Source organism: Bos mutus, chromosome 1, assembly GCF_027580195.1.
Source record: "Bos mutus isolate GX-2022 chromosome 1, NWIPB_WYAK_1.1, whole genome shotgun sequence".
NCBI lineage: Eukaryota > Metazoa > Chordata > Mammalia > Artiodactyla > Bovidae > Bos > Bos mutus.
This window is the reverse complement of record NC_091617.1, coordinates 124,042,904-124,064,827: the sequence shown is the minus strand read 5'-3', so window position 1 is coordinate 124,064,827 and position 21,924 is coordinate 124,042,904. Positions and strand designations below refer to the sequence as shown.

The 21,924-nt window shown below is 38.9% G+C and overlaps 1 protein-coding gene across 1 annotated transcript in view; it reads right to left on the bottom strand.

Annotated features, from left to right (window-relative positions):
• The window catches only part of SLC9A9 (solute carrier family 9 member A9), a 657,846-nt gene that overhangs the window by 470,866 nt on the left and 165,056 nt on the right, over nucleotides 1-21,924 (bottom strand). Inside the window, exon 5 of the mRNA XM_005888754.2 lies at nucleotides 9,156-9,271. Coding sequence (XP_005888816.2) covers nucleotides 9,156-9,271 — 116 coding nt within the window. The remainder of the gene's footprint in view (nucleotides 1-9,155; nucleotides 9,272-21,924) is intronic.

Sequence of the window (21,924 nt, the reverse complement as noted above, 5' to 3'; positions counted from 1 at the left end):
GGGCCTCTGCCTTTACTTATCCACTCTTTTTGTTAAGGGATGCTGATGACCTTTACATCATTAATAAGACCTTCATCAGAGAGGAAACTGCTAACTGCTAAGTCACTTCAGTCGTGTCCGACTCTGTGCGATCCCATAGACGACAGCCCACCAGGCTCCCCCATCCCTGGGATTCTCCAGGCAAGAACACTGGAGTGGGTTGCCATTTCCTTCTCCAATGCAGGAAAGTGAAAAGTGAAAGTGAAGTCTCTCAGTCATGTCCGACTCTTAGCGACCCCGATTTAACTTCAGAGAGGAAAGGAGGAAGTTAAATCAATCAAATAATGGCCAAATCATCCTAACTGGAGGTAAACTGAAAATTGGCTGAAGAGAGTCAGAAACATGGAGGAAGAATTAGATTTAAGTCTAAATATGTATCTATAAAAGAAAAATATGGATAGTTAATAATAGCTATCTAAGATTCAGCTAAGGCTAAATGGGAAAGAATTAATTTAAAGAAGGCCAAGAAAAATCAGACCTGGAGAACAAGCATAGGTTCTCATTAGTGAGTCACAATAATTTAGGCAATAAATGTGTAATTGTGGGATAAGATTAACTAGGTGTGTAAAGGTTGTTGAAGATCTTAAATTGTACCAATTTAGCAGACAGTATACTCAGTGTGTTTTAATAACAATTAATTCCCAGAATAGAAGGGAGCCTAAGTATTTCTGTTCATCTGCGGGTCTCTGCTATGTGAGATCTTCTCTAACATTTGCTGAGTTGGGGTTAGAACTCCAAAATGTCTGGGTGAAGGGCTTTAGCTTCACTTTGAACTACTATTAAAAAAAAAAAAACTTGTTTAAAATTTTAAAAAATGTCACAGAAATTCTTATGAATCACAAAATGTTAGAGCTGCAAAGGGCTCTAGTCAAAACTTTTCATTTTACAGATGAAAAGTCAGTTTCTTCATCTGTAAAATGAAGTGGTTGGAAAAGATGAGATCGAATATCTTCCACTTCCAGGAACCCATAAAATCTAGAGAGGTAAAGTGGTGCCCAGAGTTGCACAGCTGGTCTGTGCCAGGCTTGAAAAGTGGACTTGGTTCCCAAGATTCTCTTTATGGCTGTGAGTCAATTCTGTATTTTAAAAAAAGTCAGTCAGCTCAGTTGTTTGATACGATACAGATTAATAGCCATCTTACTGAGCTAGATATTTTTTTCTATTTCAATCACTTTTCCCGTGTCATGTAAACATAACCTCAGGAATGATCACTAGTCACAGAGGAGCAAAGCTTGTGCTTGGAGCTGGCTGAGTCGTTCCATAGACGGCAACAACTTGGCCGTGAGCACTGGAACTAAGAGACAGTGAATACAATGCTTTTCAACATGCAGATTTGTTCAAAGGGGACCTAAAGTGGGACTTGACCATGAAAAACAAAGTATCCAACAACTCTAACAAACTAGAAGTCACTGATGGGTTCAAAATACTTTATCTGCGGGTCTTGCTTCTACGGATGCCAAAGGACTTCTGCATTTCCCTGGCACTGAGAGTCAATAGGCGGAAATGTTCCAGCAATGACTTCATGGCCAGTCGTCTCCAGGCCTGGAGATGAAGTGGTCTATCCCCATACTCCACTCTGCAGCTATGATCCTCTAATCAATACCTCAGGCTCCAAATCTGAGACATACTTTCATTTCACCTTCTTCCAGAAAACAGGTCAACATCAGGCATTAATAAGTGCTTTTTACTCCCACATCCCATAAACAAAATAATACATTAAAAAAAAAAACTGCAAAAAGTATTTGTAATTTAAATTATAGACAAAGGGTTAATATATTAAGGGCTTCTGAAACATGAAAAATAAATATATCAACAACCTTACCAGGAAAAGGGCAACTTAAAAGCATTTGGTTTGTGGCAAGAAAAATGCATATGTACCGTAAACATATAAGCAAATATTCAATCTTACTCATAATAAGAAAAGCAATAAGTCAAACCACAGAGAAATAAAAACCCTCACCTATTGTGTGGGTAAAAATTAAAAATTGTAACACAATTCTGCATTGGCAAGGCTGTGCAGAACATGTAACACTAGAATACATTGCTAGTTTGAATGGAAAATGGTACAAACTTTATGGGGAGGAATTTGGCATCCAGGAAAACTACAAATACTTTTTAACCTATTTCTAGAAATCTGTCCCAAAGAAACAGTGGCAAAATGCTAAAAGCTATTAAAGTTTTTTTATTACACCATTAACTACAAAAGACAAAAAAATCCCCTTAATGTCTATCAACAGACAACTGGTTGAATAAACTACAGAGTGCTCCGCAGCTATAAAAGAAAATGAAAAAGCTCTTTATATGTCGCTATGGATTACTCTTCAAAATACTGCTAATTAAAGAACAGCAAGGTGATGAACCATGGGTGCCTGGTTGGGTGTATTCATGCTTATTTGCTTAGATTTAAAGCAGAAGAGTAAACTAAAAACCAGCCAAAATGGTTGAAAAATCACAGTAGAGAGGACAGGGATAAAAGCTAGATTTCTCTTCGTTCTACTGTTTTCATTTTGGAATTCTGTAGATATTTAATCTAATTTTAAAACAGAAATTAAAAGCAAAGTGAAGCACATGAACATTACTGTATATTTGACTTTTGGAAAATAGAGGATTATTTGAAGAACTCTTAAAACAGAGTAATTTTTAGCTATTCATGCTAGTGGCATATATATAAAGTTTAAAAAGAACTGCAATGAAATCTAAGCAGTTTTCAATAGTCATATTTTTAGTGATAATGTGTATCGTAACCTTGAAAAAATATATTTAAAGGACATAAGAAATTATATTAATGTAACAAAAAGAATAAAAGTACCAGAAGAAAAATTTAAATGCAAAGTAAATTCAAGGCAGTTAAGTAAACATAAATTGAAACTAACAATATTCATATGAACTTGTGATATTATTTCTCCTTCGAAACAAATAAAAATATCTAGAAACAATGACTAATCCAATAGCAATGAAAACAAGTAGTGCCCACATTTTAAGCTCTAAATAAATTTCCCTCTTATAAAGAACCAAGATTTCTTAGAGAAATGTTTGTTTCCACGTCAGGGTACAGGAAACATACAAGATAAGGTTGGAACGTCTAGTCCTGCACCAAAATAAGAAATGTCTGAAAGACTTTGGTTTATGGCAAAACGATGTAGGAGAAATCTGAAGAGTCCCCTAGTTGTCAAAAATGGAATATTTTGCTCATCAAAAACATATCAACTATGTTTAAATCCATGTATTGATATGATACTTTAACATTGAAACATGTATATTCAGATCAGATCAGATCAGTCACTCCGTCGTGTCCGACTCTTTGCGACCCCATGAATCGCAGCACGCCAGGCCTCCCTGTCCATCACCAACTCCCTCCCGGAGTTCACTCAGACTCATGTCCATCGAGTCAGTGATGCCATCCAGCCATCTCATCCTCTGTCGTCCCCTTCTCCTCCTGCCCCCAATCCCTCCCAGCATCAGAGTCTTTGCCAATGAGTCAACTCTTCGCATCAGGTGGCCAAAGTACTGGAGTTTCAGCTTTAGCATCATTCCTTCCAAAGAAATCCCAGGGCTGACCTCCTTCAGAATGGACTGGTTGGATCTCCTTGCAGTCCAAGGGACTCTCAAGAGTCTTCTCCAACACCACAGTTCAAAAGCATCAAATCTTCGGCGCTCAGCCTTCTTCACAGTCCAACTCTCACATCCATACATGACCACAGGAAAAACCATAGCCTTGACTAGACGAACCTTTGCTGGCAAAGTAATGTCTCTGCTTTTGAATATGCTATCTAGGTTGATCATAACTTTCCTTCCAAGGAGTAAGCGTCTTTTAATTTCATGGCTGCAGTCACCATCTGCAGTGATTTTGGAGCCCAAAAAATAAAGTCTGACACTGTTTCCCCATCTATTTCCCATGAAGTGGTGGGACCAGATGCCATGATCTTCATTTTCTGAATGTTGAGCTTTAAGCCAACTTTTTCACTCTCCACTTTCACTTTCATCAAGAGGCTTTTGAGTTCCTCTTCACTTTCTGCCATAAGGGTGGTGTCATCTGCATATCTGAGGTTATTGATATTTCTCCCGGCAACCTTGATTCCAGCTTGTGTTTCTTCCAGTCCAGCGTTTCTCATGATGTACTCTGCATATAAGTTAAATAAACAGGGTGACAATATACAGCCTTGACGAACTTCTTTTCCTATTTGGAACCAGTCTGTTGTTCCATGTCCAGTTCTAACTGTTGCTTCCTGACCTGCATACAAATTTCTCAAGAGGCTGATCAGGTGGTCTGGTATTCCCATCTCTTTCAGAATTTTCCACAGTTTATTGTGATCCACACAGTCAAAGGCTTTGGCATAGTCAATAAAGCAGAAACAGATGTTTTTCTGGAACTCTCTTGCTTTTTCTATGATCCAGCGGATGTTGGCAATTTTATCTCTGGTTCCTCTGCCTTTTCTAAAATCAGCTTGAACATCAGGAAGTTCACGGTTCACATATTGCTGAAGCCTGGCTTGGAGAATTTTGAGCATTACTTTACTAGCGTGTGAGATGAGTGCAATTGTGCGGTAGTTTGAGCATTCTTTGGCATTGCCTTTCTTTGGGATTGGAATGAAAACTGATCTTTCCCAGTCCTGTGGCCACTGCTGAGTTGTCCAAATTTGCTGGCATATTGAGTGCAGCACTTTCACAGCATCATCTTTCAGGATTTGGAATAGCTCAACTGGAATTCCATCACCTCCACTAGCTTTGTTTGTAGTGATGCTTTCTAAGGCCCACTTGACTTCACATTCCAAGATGTCTGGCTCTAGGTCAGTGATCACACCATCGTGATTATCCGGGTCATGAAGATCTTTTTTGTACAGTTCTTCTGTGTATTCTTGCCATTTCTTCTTAATATCTTCTGCTTCTGTTAGGTCCATACCATTTCTGTCCTTTATCGAGCCCATCTTTGCATGAAATGTTCCTTTGGTATCTCTGATTTTCTTGAAGAGATCTCTAGTCTTTCCCATTCTGTTGTTTTCCTCTATTTCTTTGCACTGATCGCTGAAGAAGGCTTTCTTATTTCTTCTTGCTATTCTTTTGAACTCTGCATTCAGATGTTTATATCTTTCCTTTTCTCCTTTGCTTTTCGCTTCTCTTCTTTTCACAGCTATTTGTAAGGCCTCCCCAGACAGCCATTTTGCTTTTTTGCACTTCTTTTCCATGGGGATGGTCTTGATCCCTGTCTCCTGTACAATGTCACGAACCTCATTCCATAGTTCATCAGGCACTCTATCAGATCAATGAAATATCAATGAAACATGTATATTACCATATGTGAAATAGATCGCCAGTCTAGGTTTGAAGCATGAGACAGAGAACTCAGGCCCAGTGCACTGGGACGACCCTGAGAGATGGGATGGGGAGGGCAGTGGGAGGGGGGCTTCAGAATGAGGGACACATGTGCACCCATGGCTGATTCATGTCAATGTATGGCAAAAGCCTCTACAATATTGTAAAGTTATTAGCCTCCAATTAAAATAAATAAATAAATTTTTTAAAAAAGAAAAGCAAAAAAAAAAGTAAGAAAAGGAAAAATTTACTTCCTTGATCATATGTGGGAGATGCTAGAGAAATAATTCATTATTTTGAAAATTAGTAAATACAAAGATCAATAATTTATCCTGATTTTTTTTGTTTAAATAATATCACAGGCACTCAAATTGTTGATCTGGAAAACTACTTCTTTTGGGAGAGTACCAGCTAATACATGCAAAAAGGTAGGATAGAATTAACATAGCACTAGTTTATAACCCCTAATACATACTAGACTAAGCATAATCATTGATGGGTACTAACGTCATTAGCTAAAATTTGTTGTTGTTCACTCACTCAGTGGTGTCTGACTCTTTTCAACCCCATGGACTACAGCACACCAGGCTTCCCTGTCCATCACCAACTCCTGGAACTTATTCAAACTCATGTCCATAGAGTAAGTGATACCATCCAACAATCTTATCCTCTGTCATCCCCTTCTTCTGCCTTCAATCTTTCCCAACATCAGGGTCTTTTTCAATGAGTCAACTGTTTGCATTAGTGGCCAAAGTATTGGAGCTTCAGGTTCAGCATCAGTCCTTCCAATGAATATTCAGAGTTGATTTCCTTTAGGAATGACTGGTTTGATCTCTTTGCTGTCTAAGGCACTCTCAAGAGTCTTCTCCAACATCACAGTTCAAAAGCATCAATTCCTGGACACTCAGTCTTCTTTCTGATCCAACTCTCACATCTGTATGTGACTACTGGAAAAACCATAGCTTTGACAATACGGATCTTTGTCGGCAAAGTGATGTCTCTGATTTTTAATATAATGTCTAGATTTGTCATAGCTTTTATTCCAAGGAGCAAGTGTCTTTTTTAATTTCATGGCTGCAGTCACTATCTGCAGTGATTTTGGAGACCAAGATAATAAAGTCTCTCACTGTTTCCATTGTTTCCCTATCTATTTGCCATGAAATGATGGGACCAGATGCCATGATCTTAGTTTTTTGAATGTTGAGTTTTAAGCCAAATTTTTAACTCTCTTCTTTCACTTTCATCAAGATGTTCTTCAGTTCCTCTGCTTTCTGCCATAAGGGTGGTATCATCTACCTATCTGAGGTTATTGATATTTCTCCTGGCAACCTTGATTCCAGCTTGAGCCTCTCACATGCTGTACCATGCATATGAGTTAAATAAGTCAGGTGACAATATACAACCTTGATGTGCTTCTTTCCTGCTTTTGAACCAGTCCATTGTTCCATGTGCAGTTCTAACTGTTGCTTCTTGACCAGCATACAAATTTCTCAGGAGCCAGGTAAATTGGTCTGGTTGAAGGTCATTTGATTACAGAACTTCCCCATGACTGGGATTTGATTTGACTAGCTAAATTTCAAAATTTAGTGTGCATATAAACCACTTGGGGCTTCCCAGGTGGCTCAGTGGGTAAAGAATCCACCTGCAATGCAGGTGATGCAAGAGATGCAGGTTCAAACCCTGGGCTGGGAAAATCCCCTGGAGGAGGCATGGCAACCCACTCCAGTATTCTTGCCTGGAGAATCCCATGGACAGAGAAGCCTGGTAGCCAGCAGTCCATACGGTCACAAAGAGTTGGACACAACTGAAGTGACTGAGCCGGCAAGCATGCATGCATTAATAAACCACCTGAGGATACTGTTAAATTTTAGAAGCTGATTCAGCAGCTCTGGTGCTGTATTTAAAACAAGGTGCCACATGGTGCCAATGCTGCTGGGCTATTCTAAGAAAGAGAGGAGCAGCCCCTGGTATGTGGGAGCTGGCCTGTTACTATCAGCTGGGCCTTGTTGTTCTCTTGTTGAGTGTAAACAATTTCACATAAAACATCAGACAAGTTCACTCTGTGACCATAAAGAATCAAGACAAAAACAAGACTACTGGGTAATCACATTTAAACCCAAATAATGAACACTGTCCAAACCACAGCATCCCTATACTGGCTATTATGAGTGATGCTGTTTCTTTACCAATTGTAGGCTTCGGCTCTATTCAGTCTTTCCTCCTGCTAGAGAAGATTTACTAAAATGTCCAATCATTCATGCTTTCTGACAGCATCTAATACAGAGAAAAACCCTGATTCCTTAAGCCCTCCCTAAAAGCACCAAGCATTAGCCCACATCCTATAACAATTCCTTTCTAACACGCTCTGAGAGGTCCCAGTGTTCCTCTGGTGAGCAGTTTCTTCATTATAACATGTAATAAACATGTCTTATTCAACTACAGGTGTGTTCTGGTGGTCTTTGCTGGAGCAGCAATTCAGCAGTGTGATGGATCAGACTGACGGCTGGGTCACCAAACACTGTGCTTCCTGATGTGACTCTGTAGAGATTCAGAGCACGCAAGTAATCTTGCCAAACAAATGAACCCTGATCTGACTCAATTTCTAGATTTAACCATCAGTTTACAAGAAATCCTGAGGCTAGGGGAACATTTTAAGCAGTCATATTTAATTCAACCATAGACAATTGTCTTTCTTTTTGCAATAAATAAGTGACAAGAAAAATAGAAGATGGAAGGGTAACATATAGATTAAAAAAATACTAGATGCCATATCCATCAATTGTAATGTATAGCCCTTATTTGGGTTCTAATTTGTACAAACTACTACATGAACTAATAATGATAATGACAATAAGAAAATTCTGCCTTTTTGAACAGAGGATAGCACTTTGATAATATTAAGATTGTTAATATTTTTAGGTTTCATAATGACAACTGTCATTTTTTAAAACATTTGCAAATAAAATGATATGATGTCTGAGACTTGTTTTTAATATAATTTAGTCATAGTGAGAAGGAATGTAGGAGGATATTGATAAAACACTTCGGCCAGATTTGATTATTATCATAATTTGATAATATGAAGGTATATGACAACTCTTTTTACTATTTTCCCTATTCTTAATATGCTTGAAACATATAGCAATCAATTTTCAAAATTATCTTTTACCATTTAACTCAGTAGAGCAAGGGTCCTGAACCCCTGGGCCATAGACCAGTACCAGTCCATGGCCTGTTAGGCACTGGCCCGCACAGGAGGAGGTGAGCAGTGGTTGAATGAACGAAGCTTCATCTGTATTTGCAGCCTCTCCCCATTGCTGGAATTATGACCTGAGCTCTACCTCCTGTCAGATCAGTGGTGGCATTAATAGATGCTTGAATCAACCCCAAACTATTCACCGCGCCCCACCCCCCAATCTGCTGGTACATGGATAAACTGTCTTCTTCAAAACTGGTCCCTGCTGCCAAAAAAGGTTGGGGACCACTGCGATGGAGCATTTTTGAAAGAAGACAAGTTAAACAGAGAAGAATTAAGAGCCATAAGTCAAGATGGCTACATGTTCTAGGGAAGCGGACAATGGAGAATTTTAAAGAGTCTTCCCCATTACTTTAAGTTGCTTTGAGAACCATTTTTTGAGAGCTGTTAGAATATTCACCTGCTTTTTAAAATCACTAACAGATATGTCAACTGCAGGTGAAAAGGAATAAGGAATTATTATGTTGACTCGGGTGATGCTCTTTAGAGAAAAATTCAATTTAAATGTTTGACTCTCAGAAAGAAGAAAACATATTATTTGGGCAATTACCTGGATCTGTAGCAGACATCAGTGAACCAAAAAACAAACAGTCAGTGAAATGAAAGTCTCCATTTTTCAGCTGGTCAGCATATACCATAGCCTTCACAAAGCCATACATAATTAACCTGTTGAGGAGAAAAAAGGATCTTTAAACATCAAGTTGAATCCTGTGTAAACCCATGCCATCAGAGTTAAACATTCTAATGGGCTTCCTGAATAAGCACGATGCACAAATTACCGCTATTCTGCTAATGTTCTCAGGACACTGCCTACCAAATATCACAACTCATTCCCCTGGCAAAAGATAGCACAACGTTTTACAGTGTGCTTCGATGAAAACACGTATCTCAGGGGTATAAAAAATTATCCATGAAACATGGCATAGCAAATCATGCCCACAAATACAGAGGTGCACAGACATTTTAAATGGATTACTTTTCAGTTGTATTGTTTTGTCTGCTAGGATATCTGAAAAGGGTTCAAATTTCAAGTCTGTTACTGTGATGAGAAGGATATTGGCCACTCACAGGGCACTTGGTCAACCAGTTACTTTACAATGGATGAGTCTCTATAACTGCTGGTGTCAGGGCACTTCCACACCCACAGAATCACTGTTGGGTTAGTGTGCCTGTAACTTCAACACACTGCTGAATGAATCCTGAAATCATTGCATTTTGATCTTCAAGGATAGCTGTTCTTTTGATGAGATTATAATGTTTACCAAACCAGCACCATGGAATGCAAATTATCTGTTTTTGGTCATCTTTTGTCACCTTCTAGTTTTTAAATTGTATTTAACTATTTAATTGACTGAGTTTTTCTAAGTCCTAGGAAAGGAAATACAGAGACATGTAAACTGGACCACAGCTGAATCACTAAAAGTGACTGTAAGAGTCTTTAGAAACTATGGACCCTCAGACCCATAGATGGTTGCTTAGATATTCACTTTCATTTCAAGCTAGTTTCTTGAAAAATGTTCTAGGGTTGTAAGCATGAATAAAAATACTAGAAATCAGATATTAGAAATTGTAATATCAGTGAGAATGTAGACATTTTAATTCTATGAAAAATTTCTCCATGAGAGAATATTTCATACACATCTGCATTTAAACCCAGTTTCCACCATTCACTAGCTATGTGATTTTAGAGCATTACTAAAACCTTCTGAACCTCAATATCCTCATTCATGAGTTATGAATAACAATAATGGTCAGTCTACAGAGTTGTTTTAAAGACTATCTGAAGTAATATAAATTTGGGTTTTGACACATAGTAAATTTTCAATGCAATTATTACAGATATAGTAATAATATTCACTTACTATTTCTACTTCTTCATATGTTTTAACTCATTTCACCCACACATCGATTCTATAGTGTAGGTACGAGCTGCATTTTACAGATGAGAAAACTGAACACTGTGTGATCAAGTAACTTGCTGAAGTTGACAGAACTGTTAAATTTTGGAATCCAGGTTTGAACTGAGGAAATTTGACTCTGGGTCCTGGGTTTTTAACCACCACAGCATATTGCTTAGATGAGCGGTTCTATCTTTCTTACTATATGTTATATCATATAATATTCTCTCAACTAGTCCATAAAGTGGTAGTTCTACATAGTACTAAGGGGCAGCAATGAAAGGGTCCCTAGGAACTTGGAAATAATACTCCTCTTGAGTCAAACCATTAACACAACCAACATGAGTTCAAGTAGAAAGACCCAATATTTCTGTGAAGTATGTGGATTCTAGAAGGGGAGGCTGGATCTTAACCAGTCTGCAGGTATTAACACATCTGAGAAAGACTGTGTCATGGGACATAGCAGTGGTTTCTGGAAAGAGGTCCCAGTCATGGCAGCTCATCTATGGTTATCCTGGGGAGGGCATTCTGCTGGTTACCAGAGGGTGAAGCCTCTGGAAAGCTATAGGGTAGCTTCATTCAGTTTATTTGCTTATTCAATAGATATTTATTACTGAAACTTTACTACATGTCAGGCTCTGTGTTAGGTGTTTAAAATACATCAATAAATAAGACAAAGATCTCTGTCCTTATGGAGCATGCATTTTAAAGCAAAGCAGCTGGCAATAAAATAAAATAGATTTTAATTATATATGTTATGCACATCACCCTCTGAATTAGAATATGCATGTCTGATGAACATTGATAAACACTGAGACATTCTGAGCAGTCATGACAGCACCAGGGAGATGCTCGCTGACAATCATCCCCTCAGCCTCATCTGGTGTTAACCCGACTCCACTACAGTCTTTTCTCATTTGAGCTACACTTCCCAGATGGAGCACGGAGAGGCTCTGCAATCAATATCAACTTTAGAACCTGTGACTGTATTTCTGAATTCTACTCTCATTAGTTAATTTTACAGGTTAGGAATCTGAGGCTCAGAATTAAAACAACTTGCCCCATATTGCTCAATAGAAGTCATTAGACTGGGTAAGATAAGATATATGCACGCATATATATTATGCTGGCTTGGCAAGGTTACATGGAAACTAGAAACATTATATACTATTGATGAAAATAAAATTAAAGTTTTTATAAAAGCCAATTTTCAAATTTATTTAAAAGTATTAAATGTTTTATATCTATAGCTTATTAAATGATTTTCTATAAATTACCAAGAAATTAATCTGAATACAACCCCAAAGGTAATTAGATTATTTCACATTGCTGGTATTCATGAGTGAAAAATTCATAGCAATCTAAATGTCCAATGAATAAATTACAGAACACACATATAAGGAACTAATATGCAACTCAATACAACATACAAGAGTGTATATTAGGCAAAGAAAAGTAAACTTATAAAGTGGTGATATATAATAATTTCTAATTTTACAAAAACTGAACATAGGCATATCTATAAACAGAAAAAGATCTGAAGCACATAGTCTGGGATGTTACTACTGGGTATTAAAATGGAATTGTATGTGACTATTTTCTTTTTTCCTTTTCTGTATTTTCCAGTTCTTTTAAAATAACAGTAATAATAAAAAGAAAAGCAATGTACACTAGTGAGTGCTATTGTATGACCCAACAGACACTCATTATGTCATTTAATCTTCACAATACTATGAGCTAGATACTATAATTATTCCTTTTTACAAAGGTGAAAGTGCTATTCTTTAAAAATAGAGGTTAAGTTGCCAAAGATCACAGAAGTTAGCTTGTGACAAAGCTGAATTTGAACCCAGGCTCTGGGGGAGGGCATGGCAACCCCCTCCAGTGTTCTTGCCTGGAGAATCCCCAGGGACAGAGGAGCCTGGTGGAGGCTCCAGTCCACGGGGTCGCAAAGAGTCAGACACGACTGAGTGACTAAGCACAAGCACAGCTAGATGCCAAAACCTGCATACATAACCGCCATTCCACAAAGCTTTGGAATTGCTTTGAAATGAAGAGAAACACGTGTGCATGTACACACACACACACACACACACACACACACACACACACACCCCTGTATACACAGTTTGTATGCTTTAAAAAAAAATTAAATGACTTGTAACTCCAAATCAAATCCCGGACACAAAATAACTATAATTCCAATATCTTCTTTGAGATAGGCAAGAGAAAAACAGCCCGGTGCAGTACGAGCTCAATATGATCTTTTTGCTATTATTAATAACAGTGGTCATTGTCACTGGTGATTACAATGTCAATAATTGGTGTGTATCTGTTATATGCCAGGCATGTTTGTAATAAATGGTAACTATTGCTATTGTTGCTACATTATTGTAACCAACTAGTTATAACTATATTAACTGGGAGAATTAAAAAGTGAACCCATTAGCAACCACCACATTCTCGTAGAGCATCATGTTCTATCAACACTTCACAGGAAGCATCTCAGATGGCTCAGGATACAGGAAAGATATGGTCTGGTAGGGAGAGGGGAGCCAGTGAAGTCCAGTGCATGCAATGCTGTGAAGATGGTAGATGAAACCAAGTGAGATATCCTTCTGGGGTCAGTCTGTGGGGGACATCCCAGGTAACAGAGAGGGCGTTCCTGGTGGCTCAGCTGGTAAAGAATCTGCCTGCAATGTGGGAGACCTGGGTTCAACCCCTGGGTTAGGAAGATCCCCTGGAGAAGGAAATGGCTACCCATTCCAGTATTCAGGTCTGGAGAATTCCATGGATTATACAGTCCATGGGGTCACAAAGAGTCAAACATGACTGAGTGACTTTCATAGGCCACAGAGAAGGGCAGAAGCAGAAGAACTTCCATATACAAAGCAAAATTGCTGATAACACTGATTTCAACAAATAGCCACTTAGAATTATTCTTTAAAAAGCAGAGTGCTTATGCTATGGAGGATACAAAGGTGAAAATCCATGACCTGCCTTCAAAGAACAGAGTATTACAGGATGGCAGTCATATAATTTATGCCAACAGAAGGCATTGGATAAAAAAGAATTTGGGGAAATGCTCTACACAAAGCTCCAGATACTTGAGTGTTTGTGACACATATACTGATTTTAAATTCCATGAGCTTGTTTCACACTGTTAAAGCTCCACACCTAAAGGCATGCTGCAAAACTGTTTCAAAACAAAAAGTTCCAGAAGGCTCAATTGCTTGGATGATTTTTAAGTGTGCCATCTCAGTCTCTCTCAGGAATTTTTTTTTTTTTTTTGAGAATACATCTTCTTTTAAAAAAACAATCTTGATCAAGCTATGAATAGATCCACTACAAAAGGCAGTTTTTTGAATTGCTAGAGATAAGCAAGGGGACTTGCTGTTAGTTTGGAGACAGCTGTATGGACCAGGCCTGTTAACTGTCAGAAGAGACACATCCTTGTCTGTGAAGGCATGTGAAACAGACCATTACATGGACCTCACTCTGCAGTGGGAAAGCACAGCACCAACAGAATATGAAAGCAATACAAAGATTATAATCTGCACCTAGATTTCTTATTTCTACACTCAAAACATTTCCTCTGGATAAGTTGTTTCTCCATTTATTTATTCACATTTTAGATAGTTTCAATCTCACAGTTTATTTTTTTCTGCCACACATTCAAGGGCAATATCCCACTGGAAAAATAAGAAATTCTTTTTCTTTATAGCTTTATTGAGATATAATTCACATATAACATTATGTCAGTTTAAGGTGTACAATATGATGATTTTATATATATGTATATAGCAAAATGATTACAATAGGGTTGATTAACATATCCATCACCTCACAGTTATAGTCTGTTTTTTTATGTGCTGAGAACTTTGAAGAATTTTTATGATTTATTATCTTAGCAACTTTCAAATGCACCAGAAAGTATTATTAACTATAGTTACCATATACATATTACATCCCCAGATCTTATTCATTTTACAACTGGAAGTTTGCATCTTACACCATCTTCATTCACTTCTCCCATCTCCCCCTTGCCCTCTGCTCCTGCAACCATCAATCTGTTCTGTTTCTATGAGAGAATTCATAATTAATCAATACTGGGATGGGTGGGATTGCCAAGGTCTTCTAGCTTGTAGGGCATTCGGAGTTGGACTGAATGAAGATTTGCTTAAAAGCAAATATGAGAGAACTGTGTGGTATGTGTTATTGCAGCCTTGGGTGTGGATGAAAGAGTGAAGAGAACATAAAGTGGACGAGGACCCATGACTGGGGCCTGGGAACTCCAGCATTTGAAGATGAGGTAGAGATGATGAGGAGCAGAGGATATCAAGAATCAGTCAACAGAGACATGAGTGGAAATCTGGTAGAGTGTCATAGGAGTCAGGAGAAGAGTGCTTCAAGGAGGAACGATGCATAGAGCTGAGTGCTGAGAAGAGGGCCCTTTTATTTGGGGTCATTTGGAATGTGGGAACTAAAGTGAGATTAGAAAATGAGGAAATTGAGACAGGCAACATCCTTTGGGGAGTTTGGTTTTGAGGGGAGTCAGGTCTTTCTCCATTAGGAAGATTGGGATGAGACTTGAGTTGATATAAAAGATATGAGGAAGAAGTTGTGAAGAGGTTCAAATCTCACAGATGCTCACAAACATCTGTTACACACAAAAAAAGAGTTACAAAATAAGAATTCTGCATTGTCAAGATCAGTGGCACAAAATGGTGAGTCTCTGAATTTGGGTGAAATTATATGAACCTTAGAGGGTCTATAGGACCATGGGCGACTCCTACAGGTGTCATAGAGATGATTCTCCTCTTTGTCATTGTTCCTCACTGAGTATGTATGCGTGTGTGTGTGTGTGTGTGTGTGTGTGTATACATATATATGATAGTAAATGCTCTCTCTCTATATATATGTGTGTGTGTGTGTATACATACATATGTACATATACAGTCTTTCCTGTCATAAAAGTTTTTACTAAAGCCTATGAGAAATGCAAAAATAAGCCAGCCATGACTTACATCCTCAGGAGTGAGAGACAAGTCACCTACAAAAGCAGAATACATGACAGAAAGTGCTAAGTGTTGCAGGAGAGGTGCACATCAAGGGCGTTCAATTCCCAGAGGAGAAGCAGCTCCCTTGGGGACACAGGAAAGACTTTGAGAAGAAAGTAGCATATTTGCTGAATGTGAAATACACATTCAAGTAAGGAGACTGCCCGTAATGCCCTACCTATATATGAGATACCCAAACTACTGATTTTTTTTCCCTTAAAAATCTTTCATACTAAGAAAAGTGAAGGTGAAGTTGCTTGGTCATGTCTGACTCTTTGCGAACCTGTGGACTATAGCCAACCAGGCTCCCCTGTCCATGGGATTTTCCAGGCAAGAATACTGCAGTGGGTTGCAATTTTCTTATCCAGGGGATCTTCCTGATCCAGGGATCAAACTTGGGTCTTCCGCATTGTAGGCAGACTCTTTACCATCTGAACCACCAGGGAATCCCTTTCCTACTAAAGGTAGTTTCTTTATGGAACAGTACACAATCCAACGGACAAAGAAATGAAACCTCTGCTTTAGCAATCTGGAGAACCATCTGCCATCTATTGCTCACGGCAGAGGTGATGGGGAAAGGCTTGTCCTGTCTCCTTTGTGGTTCTATTTATGGCATTTACCTCAGCAACCAGTATGGGTCGCTCTGCCCCAGGAAACCCATGAAGTCTGTGGGCCCTACTGTAGCTAAATCAAGAACTAAGATCTCACAAACTAGATGACCTCTTTGGCCCATTCTACTTTTCCCACCAGTCCCAAGATTTTGTGTCTCCTTCTGTTTTATTGAAAACTGGAGAGAAGAATAGGATGAAGGAGTCAACTGGGTGGGTTGTGGACAACTTAAAAGAAAATGGGGGATCAAGTAGCCTCACTCAGCTTTGCCATGGTGACAAGCGAGCCCCTGTCCAGTTCTTGGACAAGGAACTAGGAAGACTGCAGACTGCCTGCCCTTGATCCTCTTTCCTCTGAAAGGGGTAGAGGGAGACAGGTTTTAGATGAAGGGAAAGGTTGCATCCAACTTTTCTGTCCTTGTGTGGAAAGAGGAGGCTGATAAGGGAATGGGACGGGGGTAGGAGGAAGAGAGGGATGAGGGGAGCGTTCATTGTCAACAGCAGAAGTGTGTACTGAGGTTGGAAAATTCTATGCCAGGACATTTGACCAATCAAAAATGTTTGCAACAGTCATCATAAAGATGACTGTAGTCCCACATTTTTGTCCATGGCTTCTACCCCCCTACTCTCTTCTTGCTTTCCCTGGCAGCTCAGATAGTAAAGAATCTGCCTGCCAATGTGGGAGACCTGGGTTCAAACCCTGGGTCAGGAACATTCTCTGGAGAAGGGAATGGCAACCCACTTCAGTATTCTTGCCTAGAGAATTCCATGGACAGAGGAACCTGGAAGGCTACAGTTCATGGGATTAAAACTTTAGTTCTTCTTAAGGCACTTATCTGTCATTGGGTAGGTGGCTCTCTGGCCCTGAGATTTTAAGAAGGAATGAAAATAATAGAAATAAAAATGGGTGAAGGAAGAAGAGAGTGAACATATGAGCATTTGTTGAGTTCTTACTCTGTAGAGCTACCATGTTAATGCATTTTCTATTTTTTATATCCTCTCTCTCTGTCTCACACACACACACACACACACACCAGTTAAGCAGCCATCATGAATTTTATATTACAGATATTACAGACAAGAAAATCAAGCAAAGGATAGAAATGAGACTTCGACATATGTTCCTTTGTACTTTTTAGTATTTAGTACTACTATTTAGCATTTAGTATTATGTGGAAAATTTAAGATATCTTTGCCTTGACTTCTCAAATTCAAAAAGTCAATTGCTACATTCTTTGTTTCTGGTAGAATTTTTTTTTTAATGATGGAAATATTTGTTATCTTTATTGTGTGAAAAGTGAAAGTGTTAGTTGCTCAGTCATGTCCAACTCTTTACAAACCCATGGACTGTAGCCCACCAGGCTCCTCTGACCATGGAATTCTCCAGGCAAGAATACGGGAGTAGGTAGCCAGTTCTCTTCTCCAAGGCATCTTCCCAACCCAGGGATCCAACCCGGGTCTCCTGCATTGTAGGCGAATTGTTTACCATCCGAGCCACCAGGGAAGCCCATTAACACCTATAATTCCAATCCAATACTACAGATTTTTCCTCTCTTTTTCCCATTCTTTCTTTGTATCACATTCCTCCACAATGATTTTCTCCAAGTTCTCAACCTCCCTGGTTCTCAACGATACCAATATATTTACTCCTTTGCTCATTGCTGTGATATATGCAAATGATTTTGAAATTATTACATTCATGTGAATACCAAAAAAATACTGTTAGAAAGTTTCAAAATTTCTTCACAGTTATTTTTAGAATATGTCTCATTGAGAAGTATAGTCCGATTACTATCACCAAAAATTATTTATATTAGATTTTTTCCTTCTGTATAGTTATCTTACCAATTTAATATTTGGATGGGTTTATTTCTTTCTGTTTATATTCAGTTTTAGGATCTTTCTGCATATTTGATAATTTCATTTTATTTTTTGTATGGTAAAATATTTACATGGGTCAAAAAATCAAAACTATAAAAACAGTACATTTAGAGACATCTCTGTCTCTTTGTTGGTATTTCTTCTTTATTTCAACTCACCCCCTTCAGATGATCAGTTTCACTCACTTCTGATTTATCCTTCCTATGTTTCTTTTGCAAAAATGGTTATGTATTCTTATTTCCCATACTTTCTTACAAAAATATAGCATAGTACTTGTGTCTTCTATTTAAAATACTCTGAAAATCACTTCATATCAATTTATAGAGATATTTCTCATTTTTATAGCTGCATATTATTCCATTGCATGGACATATAGTGACTTATTCTATCAATCTGCTCTGCATATATGCATGTAGATTGTTCTCAATATTTTGCTATTATAAATTGATATAAATAGGATTATTGAGTGAAAAGTTACATTCATATGCAGTCACGGTGAGATACTGCCAATCCTTATTGTACAATTATACTATTTTGGTAGAATGTTTTTGACATGATACACAATGAGACCAGCTTTTTAAGAGTTAGGAATGGCCTAGAAGACCTTGCTTTCCAGCATCAAATTTGACTGTAAGAGGATATGGAAAGCACCAGGCCTTTCATGATTTTCCTTTAAGTCAGTTTTATATCAGGCTTCCTATGGGCCTAGAAAAAAACATGGTCACTATGATTTGTAAGAATGGAAAGACTGCAGAGAGGCAGTTGTGATGAAATATATTTGTCTTTAACCATAGCTGGGGTATAAGGCTTTGGGATCTTGAGACCCTTGGAACAGAGTTAAGTGAGTCCATTTTCCCATACTCTACTGCCCACTTGCCTGTCAACATGTCACTTTCTTGGGTCTTCCCTGGAGGCCCAACAGCAATCTACAGAGGTGCCTGCAGGGAAACAAGCTTCCTTCCTATTAAGTGTTTCACAGTTCTTGGAGAAAAAATGATACAAATTTCAAGCATGCATATGGATTGGATGTAAGTTGCAATGCTGAAATGCATAAGAAGCTGAGATCTACTGAAAGGTGAACTACACACAGGTGAGAACTTGACCAAGCATCCTGACTTCATGTCTACTCATATCCACTTTCTGGGAGCATGCTGGCTCATTTGGGCCTGAAAGAAGATTGCTTCTGAGAAGACTGAGGAATGATGAAGGCAGTGTGGGACACAGTCACACTAAAGGCATCATGGACCCTAAATGACAACCTCCCTTGCAGAGCTGGTCAGCCTGTGTCAGGACCTGGGGTGGCCTGGCCCTTAAAGTGCTCTGAGGAACCTCAGCTCTTCGCCTCTCTCTATAACCTGGGCCTCCTGCCTTGCCCTTTCAGAGAACCTCACTTAATGCTTACTGGATGCCATCATTCTCTCCTGCTTCCATCCTTCTTCCAACTTGTATCCACATTATCTGTCCCTTTATGTGGTTAACAAATCTCCCTTCTTTCATTCAGATTCTAAATTCCACTCTTGTGTCCTTTGGGTACTATCTTACTTGACTAATTTGAAGAGAATCCACACATCTGTTCTATTCTGCCTTCTGCTTTCTCTTTTCCCATCTCCATTCTATTCACACATTACCCAGCTTTCTAGACACTAAGGGTTACAAAGATGAATCTGATACAGCTTCTGCCCTCTGGGAGCTGACAGCTTAGGAAAAGGGACAAACTGTGTGTGTGAATAATTGGACTGCTAAGTGAAAAATAACACGTTTGGGAAGAAAGCTAAAGTCATACAGGGTTCAGGGGAGGAAAGGAGAACCATGGTCTGGGGGAAGAAAGCATTGGAGATGCATATTTCTTGAAGGACTGACAGAGTCAGACATGAATTGTGGTCACGGAAAGGGGTGGTCACTATGGAAAATTTAACATGGCCCCCAAAACAGTAGGTGTCAACACATCAAGTGTGGACAATGAAAGTTGGGTAATTCAGGGTGAGTACCCAATAGATTCTTCCACTATGAATTACTATATAGTCTAATTCAATGGCTCTCAAATTTTGGTGCATACATAGGATATTAGAATCATATAGGGAGTTTTGAAAAATCATGATGCCCGGGCTACATCCCAGACCAAGCATGTTAGAATCTCTGTAGGTGGGACCCAGTCATCAGTATTTTTTAAAGTTCTTATATTGCTTGACTATGCAGCCAGATCTAGAACAAATCTTCTAAATCAGTGGTCTCCAACCTCCAGGCCACAGATCAGTCCCTCCTGTCAGATCAGTGGCAGTGTTCAATTAGAAAATAAAGTGTACAATGAATGCAATGCACTTGAATCATCCCCAAACCATCCCCTCACCCATGGTCCATGGAAAACCTGTCTTCCATGAAATTAGTCCCTGATGCCAAAAAGTTTGGGAACTACTGTTTTAAATCAATACATAATGTCTCTAGTATCCAGACCAACGAGCTAAGGGATGAGCTGGTGGAGTGGGGCCTGAGATTCTGCCTTTCTGATATCTTGCAGGTGCTGATGCTGTTTGTCCCATGCCACACTTTGAGTCACAGACTGTAAATGAGGAGGCTGCTAACTAAGCAAAATCACTCAGCCACTTGTGTTCATTCTGGATCTCACTGTGTACTTTTTAAGGAGGAAGCACTTTGTAGTCACAAATGGAGCCTGCCTGACATGCAGTTAATACGGGATCACATACAGTTAAGCACCTAATACCCACTGCATGGTGACTTGGTCTCCCTGCTGATCTGTGGATGAGTGATGAGAATTATTGAATAGTGTATTAGGAATCAAGGTACTGTTACATCTCAGTTCCAATTTGGAGCTCTTTGTAGAAGAAAATGAAAAGGGGTGGGGAAGAGGGAGTGAAAGAATGTCTCCCCAGTAAAATGTAAAAGTTAACAGACTGCTGCTATGCCTTTGATCTATAGGTCCACGGACACTTCTGTCCTAGGTACAAAGACCTGCCCTTCACTGACACAGGATGACTGCTTTGGTCTCATCACATCTGAAGCTGGTCACTGCAGTGCTCTACCATTTTCAAAAGTGGTAAAGGGAATCTTCAAATTTTTCTTTTAACTTTTTTTTTTTTAATTCTAGCAGAAATTTGCATGTTGTCCTTGGAATTCTGCAGGCAAGAATACTGGAGTGGGTAGACATTTCCTTCTAGGGGATCTTCCTGACCCAGGGATCAAACCCAGATTTTCTGCGTTGCAGGCAGATTCTTTACCATCTGAGCCACCAGGGAAGCCCATCAAAGGAATACTGTGCCTATTAAAAAAAAAAAAAAAAAGGCAACTGGTTTCTTTGTTTTCAGCTGAACTACTTCAACTTAGAAGCTCTGATGGCAGTACAAATATGTGTATGTATATACCCATATATACATAGAATTTTTTATTACCAAAAAGTAAACTTGTAAAAAGCAGAGACATTACTTTGCCAACAAAGGTCTGTCTAGTCAAAGTTATGGTTTGTCCAGTAGTCATGTACAGATGTGAGAGCTGGACTATAAAGAAATCTGAGTGCCAAAGAACTGATGCTTTTGAACTGTGGTTGTTGGAGAAGACTCTTGAAAGTCTCTTGGACTGCAAGGAGATCAAACCAGTTAATCCTAAAGGAAATGAGTTCTAAATATTCATTGGAAGGACCGATGCTGAAGCTGAATCTCAAGTACTTTGGCCATCTAATGGGAAGAGTTGACTCATTGGAAAAGACCTCGATGCTGGGAAAGATTGAAGGCAGGAGGAGAAAGGGACAACAGAAGATAAGATGGTTCAATGGAATCACCAACTCAATGGATCTGAGTTTGAGCAAGCTCCAGGGGCTCGTGATGGACAGGGAGGCCTGGAGTGCTGCAGTCCATGGGATT